Source organism: Delphinus delphis, chromosome 2 (genome assembly GCF_949987515.2).
Source record: "Delphinus delphis chromosome 2, mDelDel1.2, whole genome shotgun sequence".
Lineage (NCBI taxonomy): Eukaryota > Metazoa > Chordata > Mammalia > Artiodactyla > Delphinidae > Delphinus > Delphinus delphis.
Genome location: NC_082684.1, coordinates 85,615,720 through 85,636,812, shown reverse-complemented (window position 1 = coordinate 85,636,812; position 21,093 = coordinate 85,615,720). Strand labels below are relative to the sequence as shown.

Below are 21,093 nucleotides of genomic sequence, written 5' to 3'. Positions count from 1 at the left end.
CCTCCTCTCGCCTGCCCCACTCGCTGGCAACCCAGGGTTAGCAAATGATTGTGTTTATTGACGAGTTCATACATCAGTACAAACGGACATGTTAAAAACAGCCTCTGCCCTGTGAGACCTGGGGAGGAGGGAAGCGCCATGGCCTGGACAAAGTATAAAAGTTATAAATAAGGGGCTTTCAAAACCGGGTCAGGGCAGATCTGAACGGGGGCGGCAGTCGCCGGTGGCCTCAGACATGCAGAAGGGGGCGGGCGCCGGCCACGAGACCCCCCACCCGCACGCTGGGCTGGGGGTAGGGGAAGGGCGGCCACCTTCTCACAAACCTTGGCAGCAGTGTAGCGCCTTTTCCTCATGAGGGACAGACTGGCTGAGGGTGGCCAAGAACCCAGCTCAGAGGGCCAGGCCTGAACCGCATTTGCGGTGGACTGCGGCTGGTGTGCGGGTTAGGGGTACGGTGGGAGTGGATTTCTAACTCTGACAAGGGCAGCTGCAGCCCTCCCGGGGCCCACTCTCAGCTGTGAGAGTTCTTGGGCCAGGATTTCTTTGCACGTTGGCCAAGCAGGTGGTGGTAGTAGAGAAGAGTGAGGGTGAAATAGGTTTCACCTGTTCAGGTGACTGATGCAAACAGAGCTGTACACCCTTCAGAATCTAATTTCTTGCTAAGCCTCCACCTACAGAGCCAGCAGAGCCCATAAAGAAATGGACTTCTGTGGCCTGGAGCTGTGGTAGAGCTGCCCTGACTTACCTGAGGCAGAGGAAGCAGTAGGGCCTAGAGACACATGTTCTTCACCCCAACTCTTCAACAACTGCTTCACTACTTGGTCCTACTCTACTTGCCCACTGTGCCCTAGCTCCTTCCCTAAAACTGCCCTTCTAATTCTAATCTATCCCCTGACCTCTGCCACTTACCTGTCCCACCTGCCACCTTTCCAGTGTGTCTCTTGGCCCCTGCTGCAGTCCCATGTGCCTCCCTCTCTTCAATCTCCAGTACCCAGTACCCCTGGGTGCCAGCACTGCCTTCGAGGCCATCTCACATCAGCTAGGCTGTGGACACTAAGAATCCAGATTTCAGGCTTAGTGTGTTCCTTCCCTTTTCATGTTCTGTGATAAGAGCCAGGTTGGTGAAGCTAGGGTGGGATGTGAGAGAAAACCAGGTACCCATCAGCCAGCCAAGTGCCCTACCAATGAACACTCAATGTGTGTGTGTATGTGTGTGTTGTGTGTGTGTATGTGTGTGTGTATGTGTATGTTTAGATTTCACCTGTGGCCAAGGTCCTTAGAAGGTGGGCCAGCGCCCTGTAAACTATGAGGGAAGTTCCAACACAGACTTCTGACTGAGCATCACTCAGGATGCAGGGAGAAGGTGGCCTCGGCTCCAGGAGCCTACTGGGGACCAGGGCTGGAGGACAGGGAAGGCCAAGGGGCTGAGGGAAGGCCAGGGCTTCATGTTTGCCCAGCAGAGGGCTTTACTGTCCTGCAGCAACGTCCCACAGCTGGCTCCACAGTTCTGGCCAAGAGAGAGGGGGCACAGGAAGAGACGTGCTAGGGCTCTCTTGGAGGGGGAACGGGAGTGGAATGTGGCGGCTCGGGCCTTGATATCAACTCAAGCCTCCTGATGGCTGGGAGTGCTCCAGAGGGCCAGAGGGCTCTGCCTTTCTGAACTGCCAGCAAGTGGGGAAAACAACCCCTGCTCTGGCAGCCAGGGGAATGCAGCTGGTATTGGATTGGGCGGGGGGCGGGGGGGGGGGGACGGGGGGGGGAGTGGAGGTAGAGGTGAAGCTCCGTTGTTGGCTAAAGGGCATGGATACCAGATCACCTCTCACCTCTACCCCACTGAATACCCTGTGTGTGCTCCACCCCAGGGAGCTGATCCCTGCAGTAATTTCAAATGGCTTCTCAGAAGGGAGGGCCAGCCTTTCCCGATTTCCCCCAGATGAGGAAGGCTGCCCTCCTACTCCTCACAGCACCAAGATGACAAAGGCCCAAGACCTACCCCTGCGTGAGCCACTGGAGGGGCTGTGGAGGCAGGAGTTCCAAGAAAGTGAGGCAACAGTCAGGGAAATAAATTAATAAATACAGGGACCCCATGAGGAACAGCTGGGAAAGCTGCTTCCCCTCTGAGCACTGATCCCTGCTATCCACTCCAAGCAACACCACAGGTTTTGGTGAGTGGAGGAGGGGCTGCAGTTTGGAATCGAGGGAGCATTCACTTGGGACAGGCTTCTGGAACTCAGAGTCTGCGTTCCATGCGCCGCTCCACGGCTCGAAGCAGCAGCTCTGAGTATTGCTCCAGCAGGGCCTGTGTCTGCTCGGCGCCCGCGGTCCCAGGGCTCCCGCCTGGGCTGGACAACACGGCCCCGGCCAGGGCCTCTAGCTCCTGCCGCACGGAGGAGAAGGTGTTTCTGAGGAGCTGGGTGATGCGACTTTGCTCTGCTGAGGGTGTCTTGCAGCTGGCCACCTGCAACAGGACCCCGGAAGTGAGGGGGAGGAACAGTGGAGGGGACTGTCAATGGATATAGAAAAGGGAGGGGCCCTGCCGGTGTCCAGCCTGCCCCGAAGAAGGGACTGCATGCCCTGCTAGGTGTGGCTGCGAGTTGCACACTCCAAGACCAGCAAGTATGACCCGAGGCTAGGGGACGGAGGCAGACCCTGGGGGTAACTGTCAGGTCTGGCACCATCTACATCTTGTTAGCAACTCCTCTTTCAAATCTTGGCCCCTGCTGGACTGTCCCCTATGTTTAGGGTGGCCAAGTCAGTTCTGAATATGAAAAGGGATACTATTAATAATTATACTTGGACAACAGGCACAGGCTGCATGGTCCTAAGCAAACTAAGACATGTGGGCTCTCTACACCTCACCCTCCTGTCTGAGGATGTCTCCAGCTGTTAGCCAGAAATGACCCATACGTGCTCAGTTCACGAGGCCTGGCCTGGCTTCTAACCCACTCACCTACTCAGAATGTTCCTAGTTGCTCCACCCACCCATCGGTGGAAGAGCCTTATCATTATGTTCCAGATACTCAGCTAGCACTCCTGACCTGCTCTGTCTTCCCGCCGGGGGGTACCCAACACGTACCAAGTGGTAGAGCTGCACGGCCTGGCGCACACTGCCCTGTAGCTCTGCCACAAGCTGTTCGCACTGCTCCAGGCTCATGGCTGGTTCTGGGAGGGACAGACAGTTCAGTAAGACCCAGCAAAGCTGCTCCTTCAGGCCTCCCCACCCAGGGGTCACTCAGAGGAAGAGAGGCCTACCCCCACCCCACCCAGCATCGCACGCCCTCAGTCCCTTCCTCTTGCCTCCTTCCTTCCCGACACCCTCCCAACACCACCCAGGAAACAAGGTCCAGAGGAAAGGGCCAGCTCCAGCTCCAGTCCCAGGGGCCGGAAGGCACTGAAGGGGCAAGTGGGTCACAGGGAGATCATGAAGGTCGGCAGGAGTGTCTCACCATCAGGGGTGTGACTTAATGGACCGAAACAGGAGCAGACAGGACGAAATACGCCAGAGGCTGGTTGCACAGAAATGGGATGGAGCCAGAGACTGGCCAACAGACAGGGGAGAGAGAGGACGGGGCAGGAGATGAGAGCTGGGAGCTGTGCACACCTGAGTCCCGGCTCTGGGCTGCCCCCGGCCTGGTGCGTTCCACAGGGCTGGGAGCCTTCTCAGGGGGTGGGGACTGCAGGCTCTCAGGGCCTCGGAGGAGGATGCTGACCGGCAGCTGCTGGGCACGGGGACTGTTGGGCCCAGGCTGAGCCTGGCCCTCGGTCCTAGGCTTGGGAGTGGCACCCTCCCCCAAACAGGCCCGTCTCTCAGATGTACTGTGAGCCTTCGCTAGGCCCACTGGGGGGCCAGGCTGTTCTGCCTCACCAGGGGCCTGGCCCTTGGTAGCAGGTGAGAATGTGGCCAGGGTAGGGCGATCAGGCAGTGGCTTTGGGATATCCAGGACCAGGTGTGCCCGGCTGGGCAGGGCCAGCTTGCTGAGTGGCGAGACTCGGATGGGGGCAGGAGCTTGAGGTTCGGCAGCCAGGCCCAGGTTCTCCCCAACAGAGATGCTGCGGGATATCTTGGCCATGGAACTGGTGGTGGGGTTCCGGTAGGAGTGGGGCTGAGACAGACGGCTGTCAGCTTGGGGCAGGGAGCACAGGCGCTCCTGGGCCTCCATCTCCTGTAAGAGCAACGGGCCTGGTGGAGGGGCCTCATCTGCAGGGGAGACAGAGACATACACAGGTCAGGTGGTGAGGACGGCGTCCCGGGTGCTAAGGCTCAACTCTCCAGGAGCTGCTGTGCCCTGCACATACCCACTAAGGGGCTCCCACTGGCAAGCACAGTGACACATCAGGGCCACGTGAGGCCACCTTCCTCTAGCACGCCCATGGGCTCCACGCTCCCCACACCTAGAGCTGAGCCCCCCAGGCTCCTCACCCTGTGGCACCAGACTCTGCACCGACTGGGCTTTCTGGAGTCCACCTGAGGCGCTGGCTGTGGCCACTCTCTTGGGGGCCCAGCTACTGTCCCGGTTGAGACGGCGTCGTGGCAACAGCACAGGGGCTGCCTGCTGGGGGCCAGGGTTCCCGAGGGAAGGCCCCGCCTCCGGGGGTGCTCCTGGAGGATTGGCACCACTGCCTCTCAGCTGCTCGCCAGAAGCCTGCGGCACCTGGGCTGGCCTCGATGTCGTTGCCAGGCTTGAGGAAGATGGGGATGGTTCCCTAGGGAGGAAATGTGGAAGAAGGCCCAGAGGAGGCTCAGGGCTCCTCCCTGCCAAGACGGGGAGAAGCTCTCACAGCACTAACGAGGCACTAGGAGAGAAGGGTGGGCACAAAGCCAGCCAGGACAGCTGTCCCAAAACTTGGAGTGCACAATGCTGCTGTGCATGGAAGACAGAGCCTTGGAGAGAAGAGGGCTGCAGGCTGCCCCAGGCGCAGGGCTGACCCTATTGGGAGCACTGTGAGGTTAGGAGAGCTAGAGCTCCTTGTAGGAAAGTGAGCTGCTGTGGGGACAGTACCTGAGTCCAGGGCTCTGCACTTGCAACAGGAATCGTGAGGAGATGCTCCGAGACTCTGTCCGCTCTGGTACCCGGACTGGGCCCCCTGCCAGGTGACAGAAATCAGGGACTGAAGCAAGCTCTTGCCCAGACTCTGCCTCCCCTAGAAGGCAGCCCCCGGGCATGGCCTGCCCTTGGACCCTCAGCGGGGCAAGGGGAAAGAAGGGTAGATTGCGGTGACCAATGTGACCACACCTGGAGCAGCCCCATTGGCCAGAGTCTCAAAGTGCTGTTTTAGAAACTGCTCCTGGTCCGGGGTATGGGGGCTGCCTTCCTGCACCCCGTAGGGGCCAGTGCCTCCCTCCTCTTCCTCCTCTTCCTCATCACCCTCGGCTGGCTCTTCAAGGTCTGAGGAAATGCCATCCACACTCAGGGGCTCCGTGCTCTCGGAGTCTGGATGTGGGGGAGGGGGAGAGAAGCATCACGCTGCAACCCTCTGTCGCCAGAGCCTCCACGCCCACCTCAGTCCACTGACCCGCGTGGTCCCGGCCCTCCCTCAGGGCTGCAGCCTCACCTTCATTGGGATGCTCAGGGCTGGAAAGGCGACTGCTGCTGAAGTCCACGGAGCAGGCACTGTCAGGGCTGTGCTTCTCTGAGCCCCTGCTGCCGGCGTACACTCTTCCCAGGGTCCCTCGGGCTGGTGCCTGCACCTGGAACTCACTGCCAGAAAGGCCAAGAGGGGAAAGAGGAGGCAGTGAGCAATGGTGAGCAGCAGCCCCACTGGACCCCTGCCTTCCTTCTGCCCCACCCGTGAGCAGGACTGGGGATGAGGCAGTGGTGGGGAAGCCCTGAGTGCCTGGGGCCAGCCCCCCACCCAAATACAGAACCCTCGGAGGGAAGGGAAGAAGAGGCGGGTGGTGCATGGCCCCAGAAGTCTGCAGGACCCTTGCCTGGTATCCAGGGTGGGGCTGTCACTCGGCTCCGGGTAGACAATACCGTCTTCGATGGGTGCAGGCTCCAGTTCTTGGGCAAAGACCCCTTCATCTTGGGACAACAATCGGATAATGTGGGGGCAGGAACAGGGTTGGGAAGCCTGAGGCCGGGGGCGCTTTTCATTCTGGAAACACACAAAGGGAAACACACATTCTGGAAACATCACTGGGGTTGCTGACGTGAGTGAGGGTCTGGGAGAGGAGGTGGAGGTGGGCAAGGATCCAGGGGGCACCAATTCTGGGGGAAGCTCCGACTCTGAGGACAGACACCGAAAAGCCAGGCTGGGTTCCAACTAGTGTTCTGGAGCTTCTGGAAGAACTACATTAGCACTCTGGGCTGCCAACCTCCAGCCACCACTTCATATCATGAGCCCTCCAAGGAACCCAGCCCAGGACAAAGGCTACCCTTTGCTTCTGCACCCCCAGCACCGTACCGCACAGCCTAGCCAGCCCCACCTGACTTTGCAGCTCAGGTTACCCATGTCCCACAGAGGCAGAGCAAGCACAGCTGGACCAATGCTCAGGCCCCAGCTGCTGGCACAAGGCTGGCTAAAGCTGCTTGGAGATCTCTAGTCGGCTGGGAGAAAGCGGGCTCACCTGGCCAGCATGTGAGGTCTCAGGGGCCTGCCAACCATGCTTCCCAGGACCTGAAGGGCTCACAGCCGGAGAGTCCTGGCTAGGGCCCCGAGGAGTTGGGGCCAGCGCCTCCAGCTGCCGCAGGTCCAGCATGGAGCGAACACTCAGCTCCACGCCTGGCTGAGCCCAGCGCCCCCTTCTTCTGGGTCCTTGGTTGGCTGCAGGAGCTGGATCCAGGAACTCCTCTGTCTCCTGTGCCTGGTGTGGGGAGGGGGTAGGAGAGGAATAACAGTAACAATCACACAACAGTCTTAGCAAACACTCACACGTCACCTACTGTGTGCCAGGCACTTTACACGTATTAGTTCATTTAATCGTCACAACCACCTTATGAAGGAGGTACTACCATTCGCCTCACACATACAGATGGGAAAACTGAAGCACAGAGGCCTTAAGTAACTTGTCCAAGTCCCAGAGACAGTCTGCCTGCAGGTTACAGCTCAGGTAGTCTGGCTCCAGAGTTCAGGCTCTCAGCTTCACTCTCTGTCCTGTCCTAGAGGACCTTCTGGTCTTCGTCCTCACCGGTGTCATGGACACCTCAGAGCTGGGAGTCTCTAAGAGGCCCCCACTCTGAGGACAGCCCCAAGTCCATTCACAGCACCAAGGACAAACCAATGGCCCCCAGCCTGAGACACACGGCCTGGTCAGAAGGCACCAGACACCACACCACCATCATCCCATGAAACTCCTGCTGACAATGAAAGGTGCTGGAGCTTGAAACCCTGACGCGGGACAAGGGAAGGATGGGCAGCCTCTGCAAGCCTTCATCCTCCTCCCGGCCACCCTGAAGTTGCCCCTCAGCTACTGGTCCTCTTAAGGCCTTTTCCCTCTAACTCTTCTGGAAGTTCTGAGCTTCTCTCTTCACCTGGGTCTTCAGAACTACAGTTTCTCCAGATTTCAGTTCTTTGGCCCTTTGACTTCCTTGCAATTTCCTTGTAACCATTCGGCTTAGACCCCTTTTCTACTCCCCACCTCAAGATGTTCTTTGTTTACTCCCAGGCCCCCAGGAGGCTGAACAAGCGGAGTACTTCCCCTAGTGGTGACTAATCCTTGCAGGCCACAGGGAGGAAATACCTGGACTTCGTCACCCCTCACCTGGAACCAGCCCAGAGGCTCGAGCTCCCCTTCCTTGGACACAAGGGGTGGAGCACGTGGGCAGACCCCATGCCCAAATGCCTCCCCAGGTGCAGAGAGCCCTGCTTTCACCGTCCTTCACTTCTGGTAACCGTGCAAGGACATTTTAACGACGGTGACTCACCCGACTCATCTCCCAGTGGGACAGGCTTCGGGGCAGGGCTGCGCTGGGCACCGAGGCTAGACAGAGACCGGCAGTCAGAGAGAGTTTTGCGCCCACCCACCGTGCAGCGCTGGTCCCACAGCAGCCCACGCCCTACGAGGCTACGGCAATGCTCCAGTTTCCTCAGCTCACACTGCTCTCACCCCCGCAGCCCCCGAAAGGGCACATCTAGCCACTGCACCAACTGGCGCCTGTCTGGCCCACATCAGACTTCCACAGACCTGGCTCTTTCTTGGTACCCTTGGCAAGGATGGGCAGAGCTGGAAGTTCTTCTTCTTCAGTGCCCTCGTCTTCTCCCTCCTTGTCACTGTCTGATGAGAGAGCTAGTCCAGGAGATAGCATCGATGGGGCCTCATGCCTGAGTCCAAGACAAGGAAGGTCAAGGGGAGGGGAGACTCAATAGGGGAAGAGGCCAACATCCTGGGCGTTCGTGTGAGAAACAGGTATTGGGAGATACAGAGTTTCTGAATGGCGGGTCCAGAGCAAGGAGGAGGAGCCGTACCACCACAGCGAGCAGTCTGGATGCCCACCCACCGCTTGTCCATCCCCCACACTCTGTTCTCACCGGTTGGGCCCAGCAGCCCTTTGGGGAGAGGACGGTCCTTGCTGCTTGCCCCCCCGCTGGTGCTGCCGCAGCTCGGCCAGACGCTGCCTCATGCCGATGGTCATCTCAGAGCTCAGGCGCCACACGAATATGCAGCTGGGGGAGGGCCACAGAGGTGGGTGAGGGAGGGGTAGGTAGGTAGGTCTCTGTGGGTGGTGACACCGCTAGTACCCCTTTCTCCACAGGCTGGCAAGGAGACCAGAGCCACCCTCCAGTGCCAGGTCAGGCCCAGCCAATATCCCTGTTCAGCCCTACTTCCCAAGACATCACTGAGTCGAAGACAGGGGAGGGACAGGGTGTGTTTGTGGCACAGAGGAAGAATCTGTGTCTCAGGGAAGCTGGCTTCTGCTCACCTGTCCCCTGACACAGAGATGAGATGTTTGCAGTCGTTACTAAATTTCATGCCAGTGACAATCTCTGTGAAGAACAAAGAATACGGCCTATGAGCCCCCCTGAAGTCCCAGCCAAGTGTCTGTCCCAACACACAGGGAGTTAGCTAGAGGGGAGGGACAGACAGTTCTGCTGGGACCCAGGAAACTAAAGGAAGAAAGAGGAAAGTTCCAGGGGGAGAGTATCAGGGCTACACTCACCTGAGTGGCCAAACATGGTAGCCACACACTCGCCTGAGGAGAAGTCAAAAATGGAAAGGTTCTTGTCGGAACAGCTGGTAGCAATGTAGATCCCTGAGGGGTCTGTCTGCACCTGAGGAGTGGGACATACAGCTGGGCGAGGACAGGAAGCACCAGTCCCTCTCCACCCAGCACCCCGTTCTCCCGTTCTCTAGCCCAACGCCCATCCTACTGGGCCCTTACCTTAATCAGAGTGCCATCCTCACCCTGCGACCCTTTAAACAGCTTCTTCTGCTTCCCGCTGCTGATGTTAAATATCCTGTGGAGAAACACACTCATTCACATGAGGAGGTCACGGTCACTTGGGTGGCAGCAAAGCCAGCATTCACCCGCAGCTCTGTTCTCTCTGGAAGCCACTCCCCAACACCAAAGGGGCTACCACCTCTTGGGTGAGGCAAAGTGCTCATGCTGTAGGCTCAAGGGGGCACAAAGTCCTGGACAAAAAGATAGACACAGGGCTGAGCTGCCTAGAGCTGACCCCCTCGGGCATGAAGGAATGTGGTCAGGTGGTCTGAGAAAGGGATGCCCACCGAATATTTCGATCCTGGCAGCCGATGGCTGTGTACTTCCAGCTGGGCTCCACATCCATGTCATAGAGGGTCGTCTTCCGTACCACGTGGTGTGTCCGTGTAAACTGTACTCCATCTCCAGACTGCAGGGGTGGAGCATGAGGGCAGACCCCACGCCCAAATGCCTCACCAGACCCAGAGAGCCTTGCTTTTGCCGCCCTTCACCTCTCGTAACCTCAGGTAGGGGAATCGTAGCGACCCCACCCCCCACCCACAAACCCATTGCCCCATTCAGGGACACCCAGTAACCTCACCTTCTGTGCAGTGCGGAAGTAGATGCTCTTGTCTGCTCCACAGCTTATCATGCGGACTTGCCCATCGCTGGCTGTGGAGGAAGGGGGCCTAGCTATTCCCACTGCTCTCGCCACAAGCAGGCCAGCCTTCCCTCTGCTTCCCTCCCCATGTTCCCTCTATGGAGCTACTCTATAAGGCTGAGACAACCAATTAAATCAGGATGCTTCCCTCGAAACCTAGGCCTTCCTTTCCCCCCATTCTCAGCCAACCTGGTTGCTCAGGGTCCCCTGGACTAAGAGTCTATATTCCACCTGTCTTCCCATCCAGCCCCGGGCCGGCCAGCTGCTGTCCCACATGCCACTGTGACGGGCATACCCTTCTCACGGAGGCAGGACGCAGGTGGCAGTGGGGGGGGGGGCAAGGGAGATATCGGTAGTAGGCAGAAGAATGTATTTCAATTGCCCTGCCCCCTACCTGCAAACTTGACAGCTGTGATGGAGGATGAGTGCTCGTCCAACGTCTGCTGTAGGCTGTACTCCCGTCCAGCATCCAACACATGGATCAGCCGGTCCCGGCTTGCTGATGCTAGGAGCTTCAGACCTGGGATTGGAAGAACTCCATCAGCCCACGAGTGCCCAGAGCAGGCCCCTATCTGGGTCCAGCAAAAAGGAACTGAGCCCCATATCCCTAAGCCAAGAGAACCACAGAGAAGGGATAGAGCTGTCCTCCTCTAAACCTGCAATGACACCAAATGAGTCAAAGGATTCTCAGTCCCACATCCAACAGCCAGGATAGAGGTAAGTGGCACTGGCAGGATTGGAGGAGCCCTGTGCCATTCTGGGCTGGGTACCAGGCATCCACTTTACCTGTGTCTGGCTTAGAGTACTCCAGGCATAGAATTTCTGAGTCATGGGCATCCACCTTCAGCATCTCATTTAGGGACTGTAGTTCATGCACCCTGCAAAGATGAGGAGAGGAGGGAGGGGGTCACTGCCAGGCTGCAGGAGGAGAGACTCACTCTGCTTCCTCTGCTACATCCTCTCCCCTGACCTTTTTGAAAGCTTATTTTTTATTTTTGAACTTTCAGGTTAGAGAAAAGTTGCAATGAGTACAGAGGGCTTCCATATTTCCCTTACCCAGCTTTCCCTAACGTTAACGCCTTACGTAACAACAGTCCGGTTGCCAGAACCAGGAAACTTACGTTGGTATAATACTATGAACGTAAAGGCTTTATTTGAATTTCACCAGTTTCGCCACATCCTTTTTCTGGATCCAGGATCCTACCCAGAGCCCAAACTGCACTGAGTTGTTATTTCTCTTCAGTCTCCAGTTCAAAGACTGGAGTCTTCAGTCTTTGCTTACCTTTCATAACCTCGACACTTTGGAAGAGCACCGATGCTCTGTCATACGTACCTCAATTTGAGTTGGTCTGTCGTTTTCTCATGACAAGACTGAGTTTTCTGCATTTTTGGCAAGAATACCACAGAAAAAAAATGCTATGTCCTTCTTAGTGCACCATTATGGGCTTTGTGATGTTGATATGAGGATGTTAAGCCTGATTACTTGATTAGAATGGTTTCTGCTGGGCTTCTTCACTATAATTATCCTTCCCTTGTATATGAATATCTTTTCCCCAATCTTTTAGAGCCAAACTTTTCAAAAGCTCTATCCCTGGGGACTAACTCCCCCAGCCCAGACCATGAGAGGCAGGCAGTACCCATTCCAGACCTGGCATTACCTGAGTGTGCCCACACGGTCCCCTGAAGCGAGATGCTGTCCGTTGGGGCTGATACACACAGAGCGAATGCCCACTCGGGGATCCATCAGGGACCCATCAGCTTTGTCTCCCCCGGGCAGCTCAGTGTCCAGCAGGGCCTGAGTGTTCCCATCCACATAGATGATCTTAATGAGGTCCTGGTGGAGCAGGTCAGGAGAAGTGGATAAGGCAGGCCTGACCCAGTACAGAAGCAAGGGGAGAGGAATGCTGGACAAGACAAAGCCTTGGCTCGCAGGGGCCGGCCAAATAAGAGCCGGAAGATCAGGGTCAGGGGACCCAGTTCCCGAGAAGGCGGTGTGAAGGCGAAGGGACGTGGGTGCTAGGCATGGAGTGGGGGCCCCATGGCTCACATTGCTGAGGATGTTTCGGTGCAGAGTGGAGCCATGCACCCCAGAGCTCTCTGTGTTCCACAGGCGGATAGTGTTGTCAGAAGAACAGGTGATAAAGGAACTGGGGGGCAGGCAGGCCTGGTTACTGTCCTTCACTTCGGGGTAGACCTGAAGGGGCAGAGGGAACAAAGTCAGAGCTCCAATTAGGGAGCAGTCCCTCGCCTGCCCACGGAGATGGAAGGGAATGACATTAGGAGCTGATGCTGGCCAAGGCTTAGCCCACTCTCTGTCCTATGGTAAGCAAGCCGTAACTATTAGATACTCTTCAGATCACTGCGGGAAAGTACATTAACCAAGCATCTCCCATGTACCAGGAACTCTTCTATGTTTCCCACTCACATTATTTCACTTAATGCTTAAAACAATTAGATGAATCAGGTACATCATTTCACCACGGAGGAAATGAGGCTCGGTCAAGTTCAGTAACTCATCCGAGATCACCCAGCCCAGGACAAGGCAAAGCTAAGGATGGACGGGGACACATTGGAAGAAGCCTGAGACATATAAGCACGAAAATTCAAGCTCAACCCTCAGGACCCATCTGAAGGTATGTGGACACACAGGGATGTTGCTGGAGAAGTGAGGAGGCAGCGGGAACATAACGTTCTACCTGGGGATCCCCACTTTCTGTCCTCACAGTGGTGTCCCGGCAAACCGGGTCAGTCTCGAGTCAGCCCACCTACCTCCACACTCCAGACGCAGGAGGAATGATACAGAGCCGAGTACACCTTGCCCACTTTCTTGGGGTCCCTCACGTCCCAAACGTAAATGCTGTGGTCGTTGTATACACAAGACAGCCACTGATTAGTAGGATCAAAGGTCAAGGCAATGGTGTCTGGATACCTGGCATTCGCCACTCCAGAGAAGAGGCGACTGTAGGGAAGAGGACAGAGCAAACTGGTGAGTGAGGAGCTGACGAAATGAGGGATTGAGGGGAATGAAAACAGAAGCCCACCCACAAAGGAAGGAGCAGAGCACGGGAGCCCTCTCCAGACCCGCAGGTTTGGAAGCAGCTGCTTGAGAGGAAAAAGCTGCCTCTGACAGCTCTCAGCTCGGAGCCGATCCAGCACTAGCTGCTGGGCCATGGTGCTCTCCTGATGAACACAAACGAGGTCACAGAACACCAACGTGAGACAAGGTCTAACTCTGTGGTCATGACGGAGTGAAACAAAAACAAGACCACTCTGTAGCGGTGTCTGAGACAGATAAAAACAAGATCACTGTACAAACCACAAAAATGACCAAACATCACCGTTTTCCATCTTTCAGGACTGACTGCAACTTCTTTATCAATTACAGCTTTAGCTCCATACCTTTCCTTCCACCTTTCAAATAAAATTAAAGGTCCAATTGTAGAACTGCCCCCACTTCCTCACAGCACCCAACCAGAGCAAAACTTCAGTCCCTGGAACCAATCCTAAAATCATCTAACACAAGCCCAAATCTGACACTAAGCCCCTCCTAACGCCTACATACTGAGACACTCCACGGTCCCCCACAGTGCGCCGTGTACCAATAAAGCCACATTTGTGTGTGTGCAGAGATGTTCCTGTAATCTTTGGGGGTATCGATACACCCTTCATCTTACACGGGCAAGGAAGGCTGGGTGCGGAGTAAGGCTCTGAAATGGAGGCAGGGGGCCCACACAGCTCACCTGGCCTCTGTGACACTGGCTATGTCTGTCCCCAGGGCATGGGGCCGGGGCAGGGTGCTGAGGAAGTGCAGGTTAGAGGGGTTGAAGAGGCGCACGGTGCCATCAGCGCAGCCACAGAAGATGTAGTCCTGGCTCACAGAGATGCAGTAGGCCACGGTGGTCTGCAGGCAGAGGGGCTCAAGTCAGCATGGCCACCCGCTCAACCCCTCCTCAACAGTCACCTGCCAAGAGGAGACACCAGCCAAGGCAGGGGGCGAGGGGAAAGCAGCCCAGCTGCTCTGGCCCGAGCCCCTCAGCTGTTATCTAGAGATGCCCCGCCCTCCAGCAGCTGGCGGCAGAGGGCTCACAGCCACGTGCAGATGGGGGATGGGAGTCCGGGAGCCTTCTAAGGCACTAGAGGTTTTGGCAAAGAGGACAAAATAGGAAAAGCCCAGCAAAGAGAAAGGAACAGCATGAGAAAGAGAGGAGAGTCTAGCACCACTTACTGTGAAGCTGTCTGTGTTCTGAGCAGAAGAGGAAAGCAGGGAAAGAAAGACAGAAAGAGCAGGGAGGAGGCAGTTACACAGATCTGCTTGGGCTGGAACTGGGCCAAGCTCCGGCTCCCTCAAGCCTCTTCCTCCTGGGGTCCCCTCTTGCATGCAGGGCCCAGCCCCTGTACGGACAGTCCTCCCTTGAGCTGAGACGCGGGCAGCCCCACCCACCCCACCCACTGGGACAGAGGTACTTACTCTCAGCTCCACCCACTTATCCAAGAGCCTCCGATCACTGAACTCGCACAGCAGCCCTGAGGACGTGATGCAGAAGGTGCTGTCCGCCTTCCTGCCTCGGCCACAGGCCACGTCGGTGAACAGGTTGTTCCGCAGCTCCCCCAGCAGCCCAGAGCGGCCCAGCAGGGGCACGGTGGCATTCACCTGTGGAGATGCGACACTGTTGCCCACCCATCGCCCTGGGGCGCCCTGGAAACCAAGCCCTGGGGAGAGGGAGGGAGGAGGCGCAGCAAGGCTCCCTTGCCCTCTGAGACTACCCCTCGGCCCAGACAGCATCTGGCTCATCCAGAACTTCTGGATGGCTGTTGAGAAAGCAGAGGGGCCCAAGGGGAGCAGTCTCCTGGGGTGGGCTGAGTAGACCCTGGCCCTGGGGGCTACTTCCAGCCTGAGCACCTCACCTTTGAGGTCTTACTGTCATCAAGGTACCAGAATTTGATGTGCCGGTTGCCAGCAGTGACAAAGTAGCTACAATCTTCAGAGAAGGACACCGCAGTGACCCGACTGGACACCTTATTGGAGGCCACCACAATGTTTTTCTGGAAGGAAAGCCAAAGGAAGAATCGAAGTTCTGCCTCTTGGAGCTAAGATGAAAGAGGCTCAGAGGATGAAGGAGGGTTAGATAGGATTTGTACTTTAAAAAATGTTTCTTTCCAGGATTTACTGGTCAGAAAAAGAGGGGTGGAAGGAGAATCCTTTTCCAGAGGAGTTGAAGAGATTCATTGCCTCTGGAGGTCCTCGGAGGCACAAAGCTAGCCTCTTTCTACCAACACGCTTGGCTACACAGTTGCTTTTTTCTGCTTCAGGTCATTTTCGAGAATAAAACTGAGATCAGCAGGGTGGAGTGAAGGGGTTCAGGTCCCCAACTGGCCCTTGGACCCCCATGAGGCTGCGAGGCCGGCCCACCCGGCCCACTCACCTTCCAGGCCCAGACGTTGACGATCATGTCATGTTGGTAGCCCACAGAGACAATGTACTTGGCACTAGGGGAGAAGGCCACACAAGCCACGCCATACTTATGCTCCTGCAGCTCCGCCACCTGGCTATGCTCGGCCACGTCCCAAACCCGCACGGCAGGCATGTGCCCACTCTGCAGGGAGGCAAGAACTGGAAGTGAGGGCCAGAGGCACACAGCCTCCCCTAGCCTTTCAGGGTGGGGCCTACCTCTCCAGCTACTGGGCACAGTCTCTCTAATGAGCCCCCGGCCCAAAGCAGAGTGCTACACAGGGCAAAGGTGTAGAGGAAACATGATAAATATCTCAGGACAACAACGATTATCTGAGAGAAAACACCCCCAGATTTGGTTCAGTATCTCCGGGTGAGGGTCTGCGCCTCTGTGTTTGTTCAAAGCTCCTAGAGGGATCCTGATGGGCAGCCAGGGTTGAGAACCACCACCACCCACGCCTATGCCTCCCTGTAAGAGACTGCGAAGGGAGAGGTGTCCCTCATGCGCCCAGCAGGGGGCCCCCAGGCACAAGGAATATCTTGCGGCAGTGGTTTTCAGAGTGTGCTTCCCAAACCAGCAGAATCAGCATGATCTGGGAACTTGCTAGAAATGCAAATTTTGGGGTCCCCCCCCAAAACCTATAGAACCAGAAACTCTGGGAGCAGGCCCAGCAATGTGCACTTTAACAAGCCCTCCAGCTGATTCTGATGCCCACTGAGGCTTCAGCACCACTGGTTGAAGGTGCAGCCAAAACCGGGATTTGGCATCCGTTCAGGCAGCCAGAGCGGCGGCAGCCCTAACCAGGCCCAGGACTGTAGCTCTCTGCTGAGGCCAGGCCACCCACCCTCTTCAGAGTACTGCGGCCCCGCTTCCACACTCACCTCTCCTGTGACCAAGTACTTGCCATCAGGGGAGAAGGCAAGGGCAGTGATGGTCTTCCTGCAAGAAATGAGGCAGGCTCAAAGAGGCACTGGCAGCCCTGCCTAAGTCCGGCTCCCTCACAGTCCCCTCAAAAGGCAAGACCGGCAGACACCAACGGCACGTGTGACATTTCCCTAGCTGGCCCTGGGGCCCAGTCTCAGTCCCCAGAGCCACAGAGACCTCAGACAGTGCCCTTCTCACAGACTCCAGGAGATGCCCCCTGAGGGCCCAGACCCATTTACCTGGAACTGTTGAGGATGTGGTGCTGTTTGTGTTTCCGGGGATTGAACAGCACGACCACACACCTGGGGAGATGAGTGAGACAAGTGACTTCAGCACCAAACCACAGCTCCCCCAGGAGCTCCAGGCCCCCAGGCCAGGGAGCTGGGGCGAGCCAGCTCAAGGGGGCTCCACTTGCCACTGAGGGCAACTGACCGCTTTCTTCTGGCAATTTGCTCTTCCCACTTCCTTTCCCACCCATAAGGGCCCATCTCTGCAGCCTCATGAGGGTGAAAGGGCTCTCTGCAAGTCTAGCCCCACCAGGTCCCTAGGCACCAGCGCCATCTCTGCCGCAAAGGGCAGCAGGGACCCAGGCCTTCCCACGATCCTTGCACAGCCCAGGAAGGGGGGCAGGAGGGAAGAACTCACGTGATTTGGGCAAAGCAGGGCACAGGTATACATACAGCCAGTGCGACATGGAGCCACACGTGTGTCAAGTATTTGAGCTCCAAGGAGTGAGGCCTCTCACGTGTGTGCCCACCTGTGTACTTGGCAGGAGCCAACCCCCCCCCAGCCCCCCCACACACCCTCTACGCATCAGATGATGGAGCGGGCGGGAGGCAGGGGACCAGAACCGCTAGGAGGCTCGGTACAACTAGCAGGAGGGGCAGAGAGAGCCTGAGAGGGCCTGGGGAAGCCCAGCCCCAAGAATCCCTGGCCCCGAGGAACCTGAGACGGACCCTCCAGACTGCCAGAAGACAATGGGAGAAGGCTGGGAGCACCCTCTGCAGCCAGAAGGTGAGTCTGGATGGGATCAGGCTCAGACTGACTTTCCAGAGGCAGCTCCAGAGGGGAGGCCAGGTGGTAGGACTTGGGGGCAAGAAGCGGGAAGCTATGGACAGCAGTGTTCTCCCTCAGGCTCCCTGGCTATCAGCATGCCCAGGGGCCCACAGCCTTTCTGCCTCATCGCTTCATCAGAACTGTAACTAGCTGACAGGAGCAAACGTGGAGCCTGCTACACCAGGTAAGGGGATGGGGAGAGAAGGATGAGAGGGCTACGTCCTCCAGACTCAGCCTGGTTTAGTGGGAAGGCACTGCAGACCCCACATCTGAAGCCCACCGCTTGCCAGAAACTTGAAACGAAGGCAGGTACAAGCCGCTAATGAGGGCTCAGCATCTCAGGCTCAATAAACCACTTCCATATGCAAATGCCACAGGTAATCACTGGGGACACTGGGATCTCGGAGGGACACCAGCTCTGCCCAGAACTGCCAGGCTGATGGACAGCCTTGGAATCCCTGAGTCACATCATCTTTTCCTCTAGTCCCCTCCCCCAAATCCCTCCTCACTGTTTTCTTTCTTCTTCTCTCTCCTTCTCCTAATCTTTGTTTCCTTTCTCCTTCTCTCTTTATACCAACTTCCAGTCTCCCACTTCCCTTCTAGAATGCCACGCCAGGAGGGTTTTTAAAAATATGACCCAAATCAGATGGCTTTGGAAACTCTGTGCCCCATCACTCTCCCTCCCCCATCCCAAAACACACACACACAAGCACACTTGTCCAGCTTCTGTGAGGGGCAGTCCAGGATACAGGGGGCCTACTTCCTCCAAAACAGGTAAGATTCATAAAACCTTAGAGTCGGAAGGAAGGATGGAAGGAACTAAATGCACTATGCTAGGTGACTTTAAAGATCACCTGGTCCAACCCTCCAAAATTTTGAGGTGAGGAAACCTAGGCTCCTATAAAGAGCAGAGCCAGGACTCGTAGCTCTTCCAGCGTCCAGGCCTCTTTACATCAAACACGCGCAACTCTGATCTGTGTCACCCCTTGCTGAACATCCCTGGGGAGCTTCTAAGACCCAACCCCTTAAGTACCATGAAGGCCCTGGGTGGTGTGGCCCCTGCCCACCCTCCAGCCTCACCCTGCACCATGCTCCAACCACATCCTTTCATTCCCTTTAGCTTGCTACGCTCCTCTGACTCCAGGCCTTTGCTAGAGCACCTTCCCTTGTCTAGAGCATTCTTCTCTCCCTTTTGCAACTAGTTAACACATAGTTCTCTTTCAGATCTCAGGTCAGATGGCCTCAGTATATGCTCTCACAACACAGTTGTATCAATCTTTTGTGACATTTACCACAACTGCAATTTTACAATTTTTTAATTTTAAAATGTATTTTATTGAAGTGTACTTGATTTACAGTGTTGTGTTTAATTTCTGTTGTACAGTAAAATGACTCATTATGCATATATATACATTCTCTTTCATATTCTTTTCCATTATGGTTTATCACAGGATGTTGAATATAGTTCCCTGTGCTATACAGTAGGATATTTATTGTTGATTGCCTCCTCCACCAGACTGCGTCTTCCATGAGGGTGGGAACTGTGCCTGGTTTTGCTCACTGTTTTGTCTCCTGTGCCTAGCAGAGTCTGGCCCATCACAGTTGTTCAAGAACCGTTTATTGAATGGATGAATGCCTCCCTTGGTCCACTAGCTTGGTCTACTTGGGTATCCGTAGGCCCAGCTCTCCTCCCTACTGCATGCCCCACCTGTCTTCTATGGAAGGTGGCACCGAGGATCTCCAAATCCTCAGAGGCAGTGTGGGACAGTGGGGACACTGTGAGCTTTTGAGTCAGAGACCAGGGTTTGAGTCCTTGTTCTGCCACGTACAACTTTGTGACCGTGGGTAAGTCACAAGCCTATTTCATTATCTGTTAAAAAGGAGCCACTAGGATCAAGCTCTCAGGACTTCTGTGAAGATCAAATAATTTTTTTTGGACACAGAGTGGGAGCCAAACAAACGGCAAATCTTAGTATTACTCCCCCTGGAGCATGGACAGGAAGCCAAAAGGGACTCCTGGCAGTGAGGAACAAGGTGCTCAGGGACTGTGTCAGGATTTTCCTTCAGAAAAACGGAGGTGAGTCCTGTTAGGATCTGAGTAATGGTAAAAACTCTAAAGGAGGCTTCCTTTAAAGTTCCGGGAAGGCAGCCAAGGAAGGAGAGCTGGGTTAAGCCTGGGGAAAGAAAATATCTACGTCTTCATCCACTTAGGAGATGATAAGCTTGGAAGGTAGCAAGGAAGGGATGGGGGAAATGCTGAGGGAGAAACTACCTCAAGTGACTAGGAGAGCAGCACAGAAGCACAGAAAGAGAATGGAAGTGACACCTCCTGGCTAAGTTAAAAAGCACCACGCGAGAGTTTCAACGAACTCTAAGCACGAAGGCCTTCACTTCCTTTTATAACCGGTCTACTGCTCTTCACACAGTGGGCCCAATAATAAGAGTTACCATTTATCCAGCACTTTCTGTGTAGCAGGCACTCTGCTAAGCACCTTAGAGGTCTGGTCTTAGCTAATCCTTACCACAAGCTTGTGACTGCTGGTACGATCAGCCCCACTTCAATGTGGAGAAATGAGTTCAGAGGTCTTATTCAAGGCCTCTCAGCTAAAGCAAAAGAGAGTCAGGATTCCAGAAGCTGTGCTCTCAGAAAAGCAGAGTGGAGGGAGTGGGAGAAAGGAGAGAAAACTGAAGCTGAAAAGGAGAGACAAACACAGAAAGCACACTGACCTAACACACAGAGCACCAGGGCAGGAGCCTCTGAGAAGAGGCAGAGAAGACTGGGGCGCTTGGAGGGAAAAAGGATTCTGGCTACAGAATCTTTGGAAATCATAACAGGGCACATGAAAATTATAGCAGTTATAGTTCAAAGTTCATAGATCTAGATATTTAGATTTTAATATTTTATTCAGTGTGTGAAAAATGATAACCCCCAGGCCTGCCACCATCACGCAAAGCCCACCAGGTTTTCGGGAGAGCTGACGTTTTCTTGCTATCTGTGCCGCCCGGCTAAGGCGGTCCTCTGCAGGCTCATCGTCTCTGGTGATGGCCTCCAGTCTGAATGGTGCTGGGTTACCTAGCTTTCGGATCAGCTCCAGATAAACCACAGCAGAGGGGTTCAGCTCAGAGCTGATCTGACTTGAAATGAACTGATGCAGATGCCGACAGCCACATTCCAAATCCAGAAAAAGTAGGTGATGAGGGCTCCTTTAAACCCGAAGCAGCATGGTGGCCTTTCAAGGGCGGCTGAGAACACTCCCCAAGTCACCGCACATAAATTCTGTGTCTTGCTGGGCCATAGCATCCTCTGTTTCCTGTCTCCCCTAGGTTGGACTCCATGGCGGAAGAAGGAGGGAGAGCAGCACGTGTGTGTAAAAAGACAATGCAGACAGAGGATGACTAGCTATGAGGCAACCTCTCCCTTCTCTAACACCTCCCAACCCCCACCCCCCAGTGTAGCCTGGAAATTCTCATGTGTGTCATGGGAGAGTTAAGCAGAGGAGGGAAACACACACAGGTAGGGCAAGCTGAAATTTTTACTTCTAATTATTCAAATTTGGAAACCTTCCAACACAGAGAAAGAGGAAAAAAGAGACCAACCCTCGGTCACAGCTCCACTTGTGAGGATAATAACGCAGATGGTGAA

General features: G+C 55.6%; 1 protein-coding gene across 2 annotated transcripts in view; it reads right to left on the bottom strand.

The window, feature by feature from the left end:
• Positions 1-55: 55 nt before the first annotated feature.
• Positions 56-21,093, bottom strand: part of MAPKBP1 (mitogen-activated protein kinase binding protein 1) — a 51,899-nt gene continuing 30,861 nt past the window's right edge. For both annotated transcript variants that reach the window (XM_060005053.1, XM_060005054.1), the window contains 28 exons: positions 16,634-16,696; positions 16,352-16,409; positions 15,444-15,614; positions 14,926-15,063; positions 14,489-14,671; positions 13,761-13,921; positions 12,790-12,979; positions 12,068-12,214; positions 11,679-11,854; positions 10,807-10,898; positions 10,415-10,540; positions 9,961-10,031; positions 9,668-9,789; positions 9,321-9,396; positions 9,099-9,210; positions 8,862-8,925; positions 8,470-8,604; positions 8,126-8,262; positions 7,866-7,921; positions 6,569-6,805; positions 5,930-6,096; positions 5,554-5,699; positions 5,235-5,432; positions 5,001-5,085; positions 4,421-4,704; positions 3,602-4,198; positions 3,077-3,162; positions 56-2,458 (listed from right to left, as the gene is read on the bottom strand). In XM_060005053.1, coding sequence (XP_059861036.1) covers positions 2,231-2,458; positions 3,077-3,162; positions 3,602-4,198; positions 4,421-4,704; positions 5,001-5,085; positions 5,235-5,432; positions 5,554-5,699; positions 5,930-6,096; positions 6,569-6,805; positions 7,866-7,921; positions 8,126-8,262; positions 8,470-8,604; positions 8,862-8,925; positions 9,099-9,210; positions 9,321-9,396; positions 9,668-9,789; positions 9,961-10,031; positions 10,415-10,540; positions 10,807-10,898; positions 11,679-11,854; positions 12,068-12,214; positions 12,790-12,979; positions 13,761-13,921; positions 14,489-14,671; positions 14,926-15,063; positions 15,444-15,614; positions 16,352-16,409; positions 16,634-16,696 — 4,306 coding nt within the window. In that variant the 3' untranslated portion in view covers positions 56-2,230. The remainder of the gene's footprint in view (positions 2,459-3,076; positions 3,163-3,601; positions 4,199-4,420; positions 4,705-5,000; positions 5,086-5,234; positions 5,433-5,553; positions 5,700-5,929; positions 6,097-6,568; positions 6,806-7,865; positions 7,922-8,125; positions 8,263-8,469; positions 8,605-8,861; positions 8,926-9,098; positions 9,211-9,320; positions 9,397-9,667; positions 9,790-9,960; positions 10,032-10,414; positions 10,541-10,806; positions 10,899-11,678; positions 11,855-12,067; positions 12,215-12,789; positions 12,980-13,760; positions 13,922-14,488; positions 14,672-14,925; positions 15,064-15,443; positions 15,615-16,351; positions 16,410-16,633; positions 16,697-21,093) is intronic.